The following is an 18,171-nucleotide window of genomic DNA, read 5'->3' as shown; positions in this document are numbered from 1 at the left end:
CCAAACCGCTTTCGTGAACATCGTATTTTTCTAATTTGAGGCTTCTAGTACAAAATCACCAGTGACTTCAATTTGAGAAGGACTAAACGTCTTCCCTTTCTCCATATGCCGTTCGGGCGAAGCCATAACTGCTATAGCGCTGAAGAATTCGTGGTGCTTGTTGAGGCCATTACATTTTATGCATTTGGTTTACAAAGCTTCGCAGAAACGGTAGTTTTTGTTCAACACTCAGTCATCATCTCGCTGTGGTGTAGTACGCGCTCAATGGTACTTAGTCCACGTTACTTATGTTGTGATGGGGTACATACATAATGTTAACCGACTGCGTCACATTTTACACCACCCACATCATGCTACGCATGCAGTTATATGCTTAGAAGTTAGTTTTTGTATTTTGTCTCGTCCCGGCTAGTAATTTTCACAAGCAAAAACGAAAGCCTCTTTGCAGGAGGAGAATGACACAAAACCCGGAGAACTAAATCTACCCCGCGGCATCTGCCTTACATTCTATATATTTATACTGAAATGGCATTCTTATTTCAAATTATGCATTGCAGTATCGCGAAAATTCGCAGTGTTACCCTAATGTTGTTACTTGCCGTAGTAATTCAAGTTCACCGAATGACCTGCCTTCTCCTGCTGGTTCCCCCGTTGCTCTTTTCCTGCGCTATTGGTGTTCATGAAGAAAAACTGCTGGAAAACGGGCAGATGTATTATTACTCGCTAATTAGCGAGTAATCCCACTGGATTCACTATGCGGAAGTAGTTTTCTATAACGTGGGTATCAAAGATCGTCGCAGTATATATTATTGGTATTGGAAAGACTTGTTGTCAAGAGAACGCAGTCAATAAAGAAGCGTCGTTTTGTTTTCACTGCAAAGAACGAAATAAAGCTGTCATCAAAGTGTATGCACACATACCGCACGCGCTCACGGCCCGCGGAGAGAAACAACTTTGCCCAACTAACGTGTTAAATTGGCTAATATCTGAGCTCTTCGTTCCAGCCTCAGAGCCGCGTAGACGTCCGCTTAGAGGCCTACTGCTATTTTCCGAAGCAAATATAAGCGATCAAGGGTGCCGAGATTGTGATCTCTACCGCGGACTGGTCACTGGCCACGGCGTGCATCGCCAAAGGCACGGAGGAAGAAAAAGTTGCCCGAAACGATTACGAAACTACCGCCACTTCAGTGCGGCATGCCGTGCGGATGCGTTGACAGCATGGAGGAAAAAATACAAGGCAGCGCCGCTTGCGTTGATGCATGGTATAGTGGGACGGCAACGGGTACAACGACGATGAGGGAAAAACGGGACTGCGTGAACACTTTTAACGACAGCAGCGCCCCTACGTCTCAACGTTTACGGAAGCTAGTTTTTGTTCGTCCGCATGCAGCGCAACTAGTGGCCTTCTATAGCGGTTTTCTCGATTGCTCGCGTTATGCGTCTGATGTACTAAATGAACTGTCGGTCAGACTGGCGGGAACGGTTACCAGTTTGGTTGTGGCGTGAAACTGCGGATTTCTTCATGTCCTCGGGCTGTATTTACTGTTCGACGAAGTGAAGTTTTGCCTGGAGGCGCAAAAAAGGTCAGTGCTGCTTATTTATGTTCTGGTAACGGTTGTTGTTCTTTGACTTGTTCATCACTGCGTCCGATAAACGTGCCGCTCCGCTGCCTGTTCGATGCGAGAAACGTTTGCGGACGTTATTACTTTAAGCTCGTGTGTTTGTGGGTCGGAGTCGGCTTGACATTTCTAACTGCGTACGTTAGCTAGTGCTATATAGAAAGTTGCTTCTGTGCGCATTTCTCGAGTCTGTATGTCCCCTTATGGTGTGGTGTTGCTTAGTTGCATATTGACGGTTGCTGTCCTGTCAGTGGTACTGAATCTTCAAGGGTTAGTCGCACGCCATTGTCTCGCGCGCACACACTGCATAACTTGTTTGTCAGAGCGTCTGTCTTTAGACTTATCGGCATTTTCAAACTTTCGTGTTGATTGCGTTGTGTTGGTCTGCTGAGAGCCATAAATTTACTGTGATAATCACGCTATTCCGCCTAATGTTAATGTACCTTCAAGGCGTTAGCGGCAGCAGTGCTTACGTTTATCTGTGCTGTGTGTGTAGTTATTCCCGGTTTCTTCCAATGCCTTCGATGAATTCAGATGTTCTATTTACACTAGTCAACTTAAGTTGGCTCCCTGACGTGTAGTGAAATGCAAGGGAAAGTGGTTGTCTGAGCAGTAGCGTAGTGACAAAACGTTCCTTTTGTGGAGGGGAAGGCAGGTGGTAACACGCAGAAAGTGTGGTGCCGTTTCTATGCTGTCAATGTCAGTGGTAACCTGAGACCGCGGAATAATTACCCATAAAGCTCACGTGTGGACTATAAAAGTTTTAACATTACAAAGTAAGTTTAAAAATAATCAATTCCTGCATTTTTATGCTATCAATGTCAGTGGCAGCTCGAGAGTTGGAATAATTTTCAAAACGCTTAGGGTCAAAGTTGTTGCATCATGATGTGCACCAAACGTTAATCCATTTCTGTTCTCCTACGAAAGTAGAAATTATACTGCAAAAGCAGATTGCTACATTCTGTATTCATACTCTATGACCTGTTCAGAAACGGTCTATGGCTGACTGTGGAGACATTTGGCCCTGCACTGACAGGTTGTGACATGTTTTTGTTCCTCTGCAAAACAAACAAACAATGAAAACAAATTATTTTTATTCCTTAGATGCTCCTGCGAAGTCATGGCTGTGGAATTCACTATGGCTGAAGACATCTTCGGCATGCTGAAGGGTCGTTGGGGAGAGTGTGGCGGATTATGAATGCCCTGTGGAGCTCATAGGCCACAAAAGAGTACCTTTTGAGTCGTGCATATTGTGCAGATATTCACCAGTTCGCGTAGACCAAGAACAGGTGAGCTTAAAGTATGTTCAGATATTTTATATCTCAAATTGTTTAGCAAGAAAAGATTACCAGGGCTTCCGCTGTAAAAAAAAAAAAACATTCGAGTTTCGTGGGACGAATCAGACATTGTTCAATGTTTTCTCGTGCTCCCTGGGTAAATCAAGGCAGAACTTCATTCCCTGATATTTTTGTACTGTTTATTTTCTAGGCAACAGGCTGAACATAGACCTTAAACAGCGGGAAAAGGAATGCACATGGCCATTTTAATTGTATTTGGACCCCTTCTTGGAAGTGTATGATCACAAGGCAACACATTAAAGCTCTTGCACGGGATGAAATCATTGCATTCTACAAGTAAGTACGCACTGCCATTTCTGGGTCTTTTATGGCGCGTTTTTAGGTAGTTGCTTTATAAATAATGGATTGAAACTTCTTTTCAGTGACAGCTTGGCCTGTGGCTCAAGGTGACAGTACGAGCTTTTCGGAACACGTCGGCGAAACTTTCCTGGAAGTGCACTTTGAGACGGCCCTGGCAGAAACACCCGGGTCTTAAGTTTGGTTGGGTAAGCTGGCATTTTGTTTTTGCGAGACTCAATTTCTGGGTCTGTTCGTCCTAATAAAATCTCACTGTTAAGAAGTTATCGTGAACGCCAATATTGGCCATTGTGTTCACATTCCGCCTATTACGGATGCTCCAACAGTGGCCAAAAAAACACTATTTTGTATTTTAGTTTTGTAAATATTTAGCTCTTACACCTTGAGAGTTGTTGCTGTGATTTGCCAGCACCACGGACACGCCGAACGTGGTTGCTGCTACAATACGGTGGCAACTGACGATTTAAATTTTCCGCTTTTAATACGCCCGTAGCACCAATAATACTCCCAAATACAGGCGTAGCATGAGTAATGCTTGCATTGGATTTTGACAGGGGGTTAAATAACGGGTAATTTTTTTAAGGGAATTGTTTAGAGCACAGAAAGTGACGTCTGCAAGAAAATGTGCTATAGTTGCGATTTATAATAAAATTGTGCAACAGCCTAGTTCAGCATTAGTCAACTCAACTTCTGCCTCATACCACTACGAACCATGGAGGTAATACATATCGAGAGGGAAATATTTTAGGTGGAACTAATTCCACAAAAAATTTCTGCCACAGTGCGATATTTATGATTTCCTATGACTGGCCATTTATTTCTTTGTGGTAGAAACATCGTTTAGCTGTAAGTTATAATAAGCCAGCCTCACTACAGCATTCTAGGAAGCACATTATACAGTACAGAGAATATTTTTTGCAGAGAGAAGGTGTGTAAAATATAATGCCGAAAGGTGATTATAGTAATTATTATTTGGTTATAAACGAAACCTCTCAAGGATAAAAAAACCTTATATTCAGGATACCGAGGCAGCAAAGTTGGATACTTTCCAGAATGAGGGCAATTTCATTCATTGTCTGTGGTGATATTGTTTAGCGCACTTTCACCTTTAACAGCACTCCCAGAAAAAACCCAAGACATCACTGATTTTATATCAATTACTGTGTTATGAAAGGGCCTAAGCAACTCGCTCATTTAAAGCAACCATGTAACAAAATTTTCTTGTTTCCTTGAAGGTACATGAGGTGAGCAGTAAGTCTTCTCGAGGCCCGGTTATTGTGAGAGAAGGGACTGGCGGCATCAATATTGCCCGCAAGAAACACATCACGGATTCGCCGCCTGCATTGTCACTTCAGGATGTGGTCATCCTCTTCGCCGCATATGTCATCTTTTTCATCGTGTCATCATATTCATATGGTTGTGTGCCTTTGGAGAGTTCTTGGAACTTTTGCAGGGAGTTCTTGGAAAGCATGAGAAGTTTGACAGTGGCCTGGTGTCATTTAAGTTGGAGTCTCTGTTGAAATACTTGAAGTGTTCAGCTCTACTTGGGATTTTAAATTATTGGTAGAGGTTAAAGTATCTCTTGAAAGGCATGAAGGAGGTCAGATGAAAGGCATGAAGGGGGTGAAATCAGATGAAGAGGTTTAAGTTACTGGCACATGCAAGTTTCATGTCAACTGAACACTGAAGTCGTGCCTTATTTTTCATCATTGGCACAATGCGCAGGCTGCCTTTGACTCTATAGTGGGTGTTAATGTAGTTCATGGCACCGCATTCTAACGTCCTTATTATTCAAGTGTAGCTCATGAGATTTTTTTTTCATGGCAGTGCTGCTGCTGATGCAAAAGTGACAGTGATTATTTACGCAGATGGCTTCCGCATTCATTGATAAATTTTAGTACCGGATGTGAGCTTACACCCATGACCTAGAAGAATTGGAAATGTGCGTATTTGGCTTGAACAAGTTTTCTTCTTTGAACAAAGCTGCATTTCTTGCTTGGCAGAAGCAAGGCTTTGGTCACAATTACACTGATAGCAAGACGGGGGGGTTTTTATAGCACGCAACTGTGAATTTCACCTAAGGTAAAATGTTGAGGCTGGAAAAAATGCTTTCAAGTCTGTTTGTAAAACTGGTCACCTGTATGATTCAACGCTGGCTTGTTTGCTTCTTAAGGATTTCTGACTTGTTCCCGCTTGAATTGATGACGTATATAATTAGTCTGCTTGTTAAATTTTAATATGTGTAACATGCTTCCAGCTACCTGGTTTGCAAAATTATATAAGATTCACGCTGGCGTTTGTGAGACTTCTTGGGATGAATTATTTTAAACAACTACAAATTGTTCGGGCAAGTAACGTGCCTTAAGTCAGAGGCCTTTTCAGGACGCTCATAAAGTCTATTTTGCTTACAAATAGCTTGATGTTACACTTACGTCTGGTGTCAGGAAACTACTATCTTTAATAATCACGTTTTAATGGTGGCATACTGCCACATATGACCTCTCGTGTCAAATTGTTTCATCGTTAATCTTGGCTCGAGCGTTGTTTCTAAACTCTTGCACTGCAGTGTTGTAGGTTTGTGATAATACAACCGTGTATGGCTTGTTTTTAGGCCTTTCCCTACAATTTAATAGCAAACTGCATTTTCCCAATCAGTTATGCGTAAACATAGTATGGCAAGCGCAATGAGTCATTCCGCCTTTGAATTACCTTGGTTTATCTGATAAGACAGCATATTTGATGCTCACTGTTGTATAATGTATGTGTCAGTGCCGCGGTAGACGCACACGTCTATTTATTTGTGAAGCAGTTGCCCCTAATACCGTCTTTATTAACCATGTTTTTGAGTAAAGGTGAATATGTGAAAATGCCACTTGGAGCCTAGTGTTATCGTTATGGTATTTATTCCTTGTACGTTGGTCATTTTCTGTGCAATTTAAAATAGACAGCTATTCAAATCTGAAATGTATCATACTAACACCCAATAAAGTTGTATAGTATGTTGAAAATTAGTGTATGAGTCATAATAGTTGGTTGCGTGCGTATTTTAATGCAAGTATATTGTTTCTTTTACATGCAGCTGAAACACAGAACAGGATTCTGCGGGTGAAGCCAAAGACTGTGTGCCGCTCTAGGTGCCTCAGACCAACTTTTATATAGAACTGTGCTCCGATAGGCAACTGTTGGGAACTGTCAGGGACCACACTGCTGCGGTGGTTTCTGCTTTCCAATTGTTGGTATCACTGCGGGTCATATATCAAGGCTGTGTTAAAATGGTGCTTGCGGTTTCCTGCTGATACCAATGCATCCGCCAGCCTGGAATATGACCTCGGTGTATACCGACAGGAAAGCAGAAATATTGGAAAAGTGGAGTCCCATAGACAGCTTCCCAATGTCTATAGGAACACCGTTTTATATAAACAGCTGGCCTGAAGGTACCTGGAACGGCGCACCGGATAAATTCCATAATCATTTTACATGGATCAATGTTCCAGTAACTTAAACTACCCTTTTATTTGGAACAGTGATCCGCATACTTGTATTTGGAACACCGATCCACATAATTTAGTTGCAAAAATATGTGGTGCACTGTTCCACTTAATTTTCAGGATATGTGGAACACGGTTCCAAATATATAACTGGAACTTTTTTGCAAAAAAGTTCCAGTTACTAAGTGGATCTTACGTGGAACCAGATTAAGAGTGTATATGGGTGATCTAATCCTTCTGCCATACTGCCAGTGGTAGGCCTACTGCATTTAAGTAGTTTACCAAAATTCAATGCCAAGGTGTCATCATATACCAACTTTACCATCTTCTGTTCCCCTTTATATATGAGAATGTCGGTTTGATTTAGGATGACTGATTCTTGCGATAAAACTGTGAAGAAAATTAGTGAACATTTACAGCCGTCCTGCTAAGCTTCAGAGAAGTAGCACATTTCTTCAGAGCCCCGCCACAGCGGCTCAGTGGCTAAGGCGTTGTGTTGCTGAACACGAGGGCGCGAGGTTCGTTTCCAGGACGCGGCGGCCGCTTTTCTGATGGAGGCGAAAAGCAAAAACGCACGTGTGTTCGAGAATTTGTCAGACATTCCCCCCTCCCCATCCAGGTTGTCAAAATTAATCCGGAGCCATCCACTGTAAAGTGCCTCATCACCTGCGTTGTGTTTCCGCGTTAAACATAAAATCAATCAATCAATCAATCAATCAATCAATCAATCAATCAATCAATCAATCAATCAATCAATCAATCATTTCTTCGGTGTATCTGCAGCTGCCCTTTTCCCTGTTCTTCCACATTTGCTGTTATGCGCTCTATAATAAGGGCGCGACATAAAACTACCAGGTAGCCCCTCCCTTTCATTTACTCCGCCTTTGTTTGAGGTACACGTACCCACTATCGTAATCGACAATATTCTTCACCGAAACTCCCTTGTTCTGACACGAAGGCAACGGCAAGGCAACAGGGCCAACAGTCCTCGCGAATATATACTTAGCAGAGCTGACGGAACACACTCCTGTCGTCCTTTGCAGGGTGCTGGTGTTTTCGCCCCGGCCGATATTTGAGGTGCGTTGCAGCATTGACGACGGTGGCTGGCAGTCCCTGACGCGGGTCGGCAACAGTTCCCTCTGGGTCGCTCCTTGGAATACGTCCCAGGTCTCGGGTGGGCTGCACACTCTCACGTGAGCAAACGTCCCAGGTTTCGGGTGGGCTCCACATTGTCACGTGAGCAAACGTCCCAGGTCTCGGGTGGGCTGCACATTGTCACGTGCGCATACGTCCCAGGTCTCGGGTGGGCTGCACATTGTCACGGGAGCATACGTCCCAGGTCTCGGGTGGACTGCACATTGTCACGGGAACATACGTCACAGGTCTCGGGTGGGCTGCACATTGTCACGGGAGCATACGTCCCAGGTCTAGGGTGGGCTGCACACTCTCACGTGAGCATACGTCCCAGCTCTCGGGTGGGCTGATCATTGCCACTTGAGCTTACGTCCGAGCTCTCGGGTGGGCTGCACATTGTCACGTGAGAATACGTCCCAGGTCTTGGGTGGGCTGATCATTGTCACGTGAGCATACATCCCATGCCACGAATGGGCTGCACATTGTCAGGTGAACCACTCTGCGACCCTGTTAGTGTTTACAGTGATTGCACCAACGCCCCACAGTTCCCTAACCAGTCCTTTAGACAAAGCGCGCAATGGTGCTTAGTTTGCAAAAACTTGACCTCTGCCGCCAAAACGACCAGATACAAGTTTTATAAGAGGGACTTGGTACTGGGTGAGTTGGCGTGAACTTTGCGGCATGGTTGAAGAGCCAAAAAATCGACGTACACAAGAAAGATGACAGGAGAGGTGCTAACTATCAACGTTTTATTTCCTTAATGTGCAACGATATATATAGGAAAAGAAAGGAAGAAGAAAGATGCGCAGATGAGCTGTGTGCAGAGCTTCACTAGACGACTTTGGAGATTACAAGTGGGCAGTTTCAAACCATCTCATTTCACTACTGCGAGACAAGACGTGTCGCTGACACAATCACCTCCTTTATTGTTCTTGTGTCAGCGACACGATGCCACATATTAAGTCATCGCGAGGGCAATTTAACTCCAGAAAGCAATCCGGTTTCGGGCTCCCATTGTTTGTGCACCTGAAGAAAACACAGGCGGGATGTATTCTGAGGAGGAATTTCCCTGTTTATTTCTTGGTTGCACACGTCTATGCCTTCGTTTCTTGTGATTGAACCGGGAGTGTTATTGTTAAAATAAACAAAGGAAACCCGCCCCCCCCCCCCCCCCCCCCGCGGTCAACATGTCACTAAATTTCGAGGAAGAAGCAATCTTTAAACAGTTTAGTGAACTAAACTCTGTAATTAGCTGCTATAATTTCAGTGAAACGACGTTAAACCCACCGTGACGAGTGGAGGCAACAACGCTACGCAAAACGCCGGTTACGGCTTAACCTGTCGCAAGACTGAGTATGCCGGTTTGATGGTTCTACGGGACAAGTTTTTAACTCATTCATGTTTGAAGCGCGGACAGACGAAATACAAGAAGAGGACAACACGAGCGCTTTGTTGCTCGTGTTGTCCTCTTCTTGTATTTCGTCTGTCTGCGCTTCAAACATGAATCAGATCCAACTAGCTCAACTTTCCGTTCTACTGCAAGTTTTTAACCACTAGAAAGGGCTTAGGTGGGCACATACCCACGAGATTCAGCGGTACAGTTGTTTCAAGCTTGCGTAAAAGATATTGATTCTGCGTTGCGTCACGTAGCATGAACAGTTTAAACGATGGTCAAGGCCTGTTAAAAAATGGATATGGCATGTTTGTGTCCAGGGTGGAGGCCATGGACTGGACAGGCGGCTGGTCAAAACCGACGAAAGTGACTTTCTCCTTGGACATGAGCCAACAAGCCCCCACACTGCTTACGCTACTGGTCCTCAGGTTCGGCGTGCTGGGGGTGAGTGCATCATTCTTCACGCTATCACTGCTCCTAACAATGACTGCAAGACTAGGTGGACATGGTGTTGTGGAACATTATACATTACCGTGCATGTTCACTCGGATGTGGGGACTCGCGACCGTGTGCTTACGACTAACCAAGCTTCTTTTGCACCCGACTTTTATCTCTGGAGAAACGATGGCACCTCTAGGGTTGCTGTTGGGGGGTGTAGGCTGCACGAGATTATTTTTGGTTTTTTGCTGCTGGTATATGGAGTTAAAAAAACTTTGGTTGATTTGTCGTGCTTTGGTTGGTCGTCGTGCTCCGCCGCGGCCTTGGTCTGCTAGCAACTCGCTTACATGGGGCTGAGCAAAGCACTGGCTCGAACAATACGTGTTCAGTCATGTTGCCTTTGGCGATAAACCCGTGCTAACAGCTGCTTCCGCTCCGATGTAATATGCGTGCGCCTCTTGTGCGGTAAACCCCATGGAGACACGATCAAGAAGACCTTTTCTCTTAGCACGGATATGTATTAGCGGACGTACAACGAAAGCAAGCATAATTGCAAGCAGGTACTACCAACCAGCAGCTTTTGCACGCGTGGGAACGTAATCACGCCGCATGCAGCTAGGCTTTGGCGAAAATGTTACTTCGAAACCAGCCTGTTGACACCAGCCACATCCGACGATTACAGGCCAAATTGGGCTTTCGGCTACCACAAACTCGACGTGGTGGAGTCTTCCGAGGACACTCACATCCAGATGCACGTATCCAATCGGTTGTATCTCAGCTCCGTTGAAGGCAAGCAACCGTGTGGCGGTTGCGGACTGGATTAAGTGGGGCACGTGAGCGATGACGGAACGGTCCAAAATGTTGACAGCAGCACCCGTGTCAACAAGAGCCTTTAATGATTGGCCCAGCACGACCACGTCGAGACACACGTAAGGTGCATCGTGGGAAACCTTCGCCCGGACTGTGGTGTTGTCCGGCACTCGTGGAGCCACAGTGGGCACAGACAACACTACAGGGTTTACCTCGTCTGTAGTTGCTTCGCTGACCTTGGGCACTTATGGTACATCCCATTCCGTACGCCCTGAAGTAACCTCTGGCGACAAGCGAGGGGCTTGATAAGTTACGCGGGTTCCGGCCCTCGACGACCCGCGCTGGCGTTTCCCGGTCGACCAGACAGAACATCTGTTCGGCGGTCACAATCATGCCAACTGTGGTACAACGGGCGTGGAAGGTACAACGGCCGCAGTCAGCTCCGCGGCAACCGGCGGACACGACGATTCCACGACCGCCATACGATTGGACAGGTCAATTATTCGACCGTTCGCATCCGCTAACCAGGCAGTCATCTTCTCAGTGATTGAGGTCATCTTTTCGTTGATGGCGCATTTATGGCGGTCCAGGCGGTCAACGAGGCTGCGAAAGAGCGCTTCTAACTGGCCCGGATACGCTTGGTTCCTCGCAGCAGAATCGGAGAACGCGTTGGGGCTTCCCGTTGATTTATCATGAGGCTCGCGCAGATCCTGACCTGATTGTGGGGGTTTAACGCGCCGACGCAACGCAGGCGATGAGGCGCGCCGTAGTGGAGGACTCCGGATTAATTTCGGCCACCTGGGGATCTTTAACGTGCGCCGAAATCTCGTACACACGGGCGTTTTTGCTTTTCGCCTCCATCAGAAAAGCGGCCGCCGCGGCCGGGAATCGAACCCGCGACCTCGTGCTCAGCAGCGCAACGCCTTAGCCACTGAGCCACCGCGGCGGGTAAAACCTGTTGCGTGGGCCCCGTCGTAGACACGCTGGATGTATTGAGCGGCGACCGGACTTCTGGATGGGAGACCACTCACGGGAAGCGATGCGGATGGGTCACTCGCCGATCCAACTCCTTGTGGAAGAACCCGCCGCCATCTTGGTTTGTAGCCGCGTTGCTCTGTCTCTCAGGGGACTGGATGCTGGATGCAGGCGCGGCAAGAAGAGACGGAACCTCGGTGAGGGCTCGAGCTTAACTGCGGGTAATCATGTCTATCCCACCGCTGCCACCAAAAATTCTAGGGGCAACTATTCACAAGTACACACCGTTAACAGGAACACAGTGACAGGTTAAATCACCGTCCGAACCAGTCAGTCCCGCGATCTCATTCTTCGTCTTCCTCATCCTCTTCCCCAGCACACCTCTCTAACTAGGTCACAGTCCTAGGGGTATTGTCTTTCTCTATAGGTTTAATATGTATCTAATTAATCCATAACAATATATCGCACAGGGGTTCGTTCCCTTGAACAGTAACGTGAAATGCAACGGACAGAGAATAGAAGCATTATTTGTATGGATGCGATAGACCTTGGGATTGGAAGGGGCCATGAAGACGATATACATGTTCAGTTCATTGAAAAGACTGTTTTGACCCGATAAGATTAATATGGATTGTATTGCAAACTTCAAACAACTAATCGACATATTAAGAAAACGTATTCAACAGTGGCGACTGTCTAACCACGTCCGGCCATTTTCCGATGACGTCACAGAATCTTGTTTGTGGAATTGCCGGTCACTGACCTAAGGCACCGCCAAAAAGCATGACTGGGAAATTGTAGTGGGTCTCAACTTCGTTTGATTGTATCACTTGAATCATAACGCGCAGTTTACACACTGTGAAAATGTTTTTAACGCCGGTTTATAACTAGTGCCTCCTGCACATTTTGTAACATTACAGCTCGAAATTGGAAAGTTCAATATTTTCGCATTTTTTTTCGCCTTAAAAAACGTCGTTCGTGTCTGGAATGTGAGCTACGAACATCCAGTTCTTTCAAATAGAACAAAGGTGTATTTTTTCTTCATGGCCTCTTCATGGAGGAGACGTCTGCAGTGACAAAAAATCACCACAGTCTGCTTATTGTTCTACTTTTGTTTGTATATAGAAATTGTGAAGAAAGTACTAGCGAAAAATTCGAGTCCAAATATTGACCAAGCTATCGCTCTCTGATACCCCTAAACTACTATTTTGTGCCTGCCATTAAACTTTGCACCTTGTATTCGTGCGACTAAGGCTACAATAAACCAAGTGTCGCCCGCTGTTCCTTTGCATGTAATAGTAAGGTTTGCATCATTTTTCCTGAATTCAAAAGCTTATAAATTTGACCCTGCCACGAAAATGGGAAAGTGTAACACTTTCTGACGCAAGTTTAAAATATTCTATACTTTATTTGAGCGAAGCGTTGCCAGTATTTAACATAGCATTTTATACTGTCATATTCTTCTGAAATGAGAAACCTCAAATTACGGCTGTGCAAAACTTCAACTTTCCGGTGCTAGGGAAACACCAATTACGTATTAGGCTAGTATTTAACGCATTGCTAAGAAACTTTGTACAAAACAATGAGACGTGACATTCTACATGCCTCCAAACTCATACAGCGTAGACAAAAATTGACGGCATTGCTGGCAGATGTCTGCTCTTTGCAAGCCAAAACAGTTTTTGTGAGAATTTTAGGGGGATGGGTTTAAAGGTAATGGAAATGCCTGAAGGACCCGTGTATTCTTTTAAGTTTGTGGTAAACAGGGAAGCGAAATTGGTGGGATATCAACAGCAGAGCTCTTCAAGCTCATAGTAAGCTTTTCGAGCGTTACCCTCCCCCCAAAAAATTCTGCAGCTCGCACTTCTGGAGCAAGGCTCAAGAAACACCAGAGCTGGCGACCTATCTCCTTGCGTCGAAGACTTGCACCTCACATGAATTTCCGAACTTGTCGCTGAAAGTTTGACTGGCAAGGCGGGATCCTTTGGTCCGCAGCCTTCCACGTCTCTCCCGAAGTAGCAAGCGGTATTACAAATGAAGTACCAAGCGGTGGAACCGGCGGCAACCGGCATGGTGAACAGTGCGTCGGTAGCGCGAAATCGGCGTCTGTGCTTCCCACTTCAGGCGCGAACGCACGTGAACTGGCGAAACGAACACGAAATCACGCCATGAACGCTGGGTAGAGTGTTCTCGAACGTCGAACTCGCCGACGCCGGGCGCTGCTCACAAGGCACACGCTCACGTGTGCTCGGTATTTTCCCTTCGTATTTTTGTGAGCTCCTCACGGGGCGCGAGCACACACACAAGCATGGACGGTGCCGGGCGCTCCTCACAAGGCGCACACTCCCGTGCGCTCGGCTGGGCTGGGTTTTCTGGTAACGCTGCACGTTGGAACTAAAGGCTTAAAAGCTGTACTTTTAAAATGCCAAGGAAAATACCGAGCGCGCGTGAGCATGCGGCTCGTGAGGAGTGCAGTGGTTGCCAGCTTGACCTTAGCGTTAGTGCCGTGATCTCTCGCGTGCTGTTCTCCTAGCCAATTCACGTGCATTCGCGCCTGAAGTGAGGAGCACAGACGCCGAGTTCGTGCTACAGACGCAGAGTTCGCGAAGCCAGTTGTTGCCGTGGGTTCTAGCGCGTTCTAATGCGGTCCACGTTAAGAGAAATGGGAAAGACTGCGGACAAAATGATGCGGTCCTGTCAGTCATGGAGAACTTTCAGCGGTAAGTTCGAAAATCCCCGTGAGGTGCAACAGCCCGGTCACCGACGTAGACATGAAGCTGAGGGGCTATAACATAAAATAAAAGCCCAACCCGTACCACATACGTATCACGTGTGACGCCAATTAAAAATAAACAAACTGGACCGAAGTCAACTAGAGTTTTGAAGAGAAGGAAATACCCACCAAAGGTGGAAAATAAAAGGGAAAATGCTACACAGCGACACCACAGCCAGGAGAGCGGGCCCGGGGAGACTCCCCTGATCTCCCCTGGGACGGTGGCAGGAAAGGTTGGGATGAGGGATGCGGATGGTGGTAATAAGGAATGGGTTATGGGAAGATGGGTGGGAATGGGGACAGCGAGGTCTTGTTCTAATCCTTAGATGTCTGACTCCTAAAATAGGCCTGATAACTCAGGATGGGCGTCAGACGGTTCCAATTGGAATTCAGGCGACCCCACTATAGGTTCCGACCATCTGAGCTCCGACATCGAAGAACAGGGAGAACCTGCGACGGAGTGACGACACCTAGTCTCCGGACCCTTTTCACGACCAGCCCCCCGGCTAACACCCACGAGGTCCCCCGAGTACTCAAGAGACACCTGCCCAGCCTACATAGGTACTAATCCCCCTCGCCTCGACGGTTTCGGATACTGGTAAAGCTAACTGTCCGACAGACGGGGTAACTGTACCCTGTACGCATCTGTCGATCCATATGTGCACCTGAATCACCTATCTCCATAGGAAAGCCTATGTGACTTGTAGGGTTTCGGTGGACCTATAATGTGCTCCTATGCCAACCACTCACCCACCAGGGAACCTTCCCATACGGGCAGCAGTCATCAGGTGGAAGGAGTAATTCGAATAGAGTACGACCAGCCCGACTCCCGATACTGAGGACGAGAAGCTTCCCTAAGAAGTGAGCCAATCCCTCTTTCCTCGGTCCTAGCAAGTGCGCGCCTCCTAGACTGGTCGCTACTAAAGGCCAGAGATCTTGGCCATCATGAGCACCTATCGAAGGCCCTGGATCCTGTTGTCCAGGAACCTTCGTGTCGGCAGCGAGCAGTCGTGCCCGCGTGGGGTGACTGCGGCGGTCCCTTAATAAGGGATCCTTTTTCACCGCTTTTAAGCCAAGTTCCCAGAGCCAACCTCGGTAGCCACCCAGGCTGTCCGGGCCTGCCTCCGCGTCCAGCATCGGCTCTGGGGCAAGGAACTGGCTAATACAGTTCCAGAGAGTCGCTGCCACTCCCTTGGGGTTTTGCATCCCCGGGTGAGACCTGGCACCCACCCACCGCTGCCGTTGGCAACCGACCAAAGCTAGGCAGCCGAAACCGCCTTCGCCCAGCCAGCTGGCAGGGGGGACCACGAGCAGGTAGCAGTCGGATTCCCCCCCCCCCCCCCCCCCACCGACGTAGACAGAGGAGCCGCCACCTCTGCTGCTTCTCCACCCTTTCACCACCAGTGCAAGCTGCCACATTTTTTCTGCCCCCATGTAAGAAGCACGCCGGTAGGAGGAGTGCACGCTCTGGGGAGTATTCATTTATGTGGGGCTTTATTGGGCGGCTTTTCATCAATTCCACTGGCTGCATTCCTGAAGGAAAATGGCGGGAAGCCGGCACATGCTGCGCAGTGAAATTATAATCTAGCCGGCCCTTATTTCGACGGTAGAGCATCTGGGAACAAAGCCTTTGCTTTATTACGCACACGTGTAAAAACGTCACGAGCTGCAGTTTCGTGCATTTTCGAACCCCTATGGCAATAAAAGCCACTCTTTCCTCTCGAACGATACGTCCACAATCCCGAAGCGCAGCAGACGTTGCCAAGCGTCTGCAACAGGTAAAGACAGCGGAAAGTGATCAGTGCAGATCACTTTAAAGGTTTCTTTAAAAAGGGGAAGAATGAGTGGTAGGCGAGTTTTGCAGGGTGAGCTACACTGGCCGAGGTTGAGCAGTTTCGCGTGGCTCCTGGAGAGCCGTGCGGCGCATGCGCGAGGAGCAGTGACGTCACACGGTGCACAGAACGTTGTTCGCTGCCCGGCGTCTCTCACACACCCCACGCGCCCAGCGTCTTCGCCGACCGTGGCGGCCCGGTCCACTTGATGATCATGCGAGGTGTGGCTGCGTGGAACCGATGGCTCGTGCGTCGCAGAAACACCGGCGTGCACCTGTGAAACCATCTTAGCTCTTGGGCGATTGGTTATGCTGCACCGGAGCCGCTTGATAAATATATACATGTGTCACATAATGCGCATACCGTGTGTGTGTCATTGAAGCAGCAGCGATCATGATAATCAAGCCAATCCTAGACAAGCAGAAAACCTAATAACCAGCTGATCCTTAGCTCACGCTACGTATATCCTGGCGTAGCGGAGCTAAGCCACTGCTATTTTTTTCTATTTTGCAGATACGGCTCATCTTCAACTTGCATGTCCTGGCCACGCTACTGCTGCTGCTCTGGTTCAAGGCAGTCCAGACATTTCCGTTGGGTACGAACGCACACCCTCTCAAATAGTGCTTACAGCTGGACGAAGTAGTAGGAGGATATTTCAGATGCAAGGCATCTGTTACACTCGGCCTGTCCCTCCATCCGGCGTCCGTCCGCAACCCTCCTGCTTTACCCTCGCCCGCCAGCTGCGTTAGCACGTTCTCCTCGCCATGCCAGCTGTGCGTTAGTGCGCATGCGTGTCTCTCTCTCATCACTCTGTCTCGCAGAGCGGCTATATAACCGCGGTATCTGCAGCGCGCTCCTCAGTCGCTCCGTCAGTCGCTCTTGCTGCTACTGCTCCGACTGCTGCTCCGATGAGTTGAAATGGACACTAACATGCCTGCTACCGCGTAATTGGAAATGTACGTGTGATTGAGCATCATTTAAGGTTCGCTACACTTCAACCACATTCGGGTAACCAACATAACGAAAACGCAAATTGAACCCCGTTAGATGCCTTGCATCACCCCAGGGTTCCCCTCGCGGAAGATGATGGAAATTTATTTAGTTAAGGAGTACTGATACGAAATTTTTAAGCTGATCAGGAAACCACTGATATCTCTGCGTCGTCCCAAAAAGATCCGAATGTCTATGTGCCTGCAGCATATCTGCCCGACGTCCCAGTAAGTTCAATTTTTTATCAAAAAGTTGCAATGTTGCAGCACGTTGCTGCTATTTCATTTTCAACGTTATTTGGACGTATGTTACATGCATACTCTACTTGTGGCTAGTACTCTGCTGGTGGACGCTATTTGGGCAGATCTAATTGGCGTAATTTAGTCGTAACTGGTATTTCAGCTCCTAGCTTGGTACACACGTACTTTAGATATAATCAACTTATAGCTATTTCTGCTATGCTTTATTTACCAAATGTCCTTGGTTAGAATTCCGTGGACGTTGGTACAGGAATGTGCTAGTTTTCTGATCAACGAGCGCCGCTTTTTTGGGGGATACAAATTCAGAAACCATAATAAGTAATTAATCTCAATTATATATGCCTGAAAAAGAACGAGGCTCATATCTTCTTTTCTTTGATGGAAACAATTTTTGCTTGGTCGTGCGGCGCGGCGGCTCAATAGCTAAGGCGTTGTGCTGCTAGGTGCAAGGACCCGGGTGCGATCCCAGTAACTGTTTTCCCAATGAATACGAAAAGCGAAAGCGCCCGTGTGTCGATATTTCGACTTGTGTTAAGAATCCGCAGGTTGTCGAAAATTAATCCAGAGCCCTGCATGACAGCGCGCCTCATAGCCCAGGTGTAGCTATGGTGCATTAAACCCCACACTCACTCACTGGCTCACTCACTCACTCACTCACTCACTCACTCACTCACTCACTCACTCACTCACTCACTCGCTCGCTCACTCGCTCAATCAATCAATCAATCAATCAATCAATCAATCAATCAATCAATCAATCAATCAATCAATCAATCACTCACTCACTCACTCACTCGCTCAATC

General features: G+C 47.2%; 1 protein-coding gene across 1 annotated transcript in view; it reads left to right on the top strand.

Moving 5' to 3' along the window:
• Positions 1-18,171, top strand: part of LOC144141561 (transmembrane protein 62-like) — a 56,808-nt gene that overhangs the window by 25,110 nt on the left and 13,527 nt on the right. Inside the window, exons 9-11 of the mRNA XM_077673105.1 lie at positions 7,806-7,955; positions 9,610-9,733; positions 16,631-16,712. Of these exons, the coding sequence (XP_077529231.1) occupies positions 7,806-7,955; positions 9,610-9,733; positions 16,631-16,712 (356 nt within the window). The remainder of the gene's footprint in view (positions 1-7,805; positions 7,956-9,609; positions 9,734-16,630; positions 16,713-18,171) is intronic.

This window comes from Haemaphysalis longicornis, unplaced genomic scaffold (assembly GCF_048455015.1).
Source record: "Haemaphysalis longicornis isolate Haplotype H1 unplaced genomic scaffold, Haemaphysalis longicornis Haplotype H1 scaffold_6, whole genome shotgun sequence".
NCBI lineage: Eukaryota > Metazoa > Arthropoda > Arachnida > Ixodida > Ixodidae > Haemaphysalis > Haemaphysalis longicornis.
The sequence above is the reverse complement of the archived record's forward strand: the minus strand, read 5'-3'. Positions and strand labels throughout refer to the sequence as shown.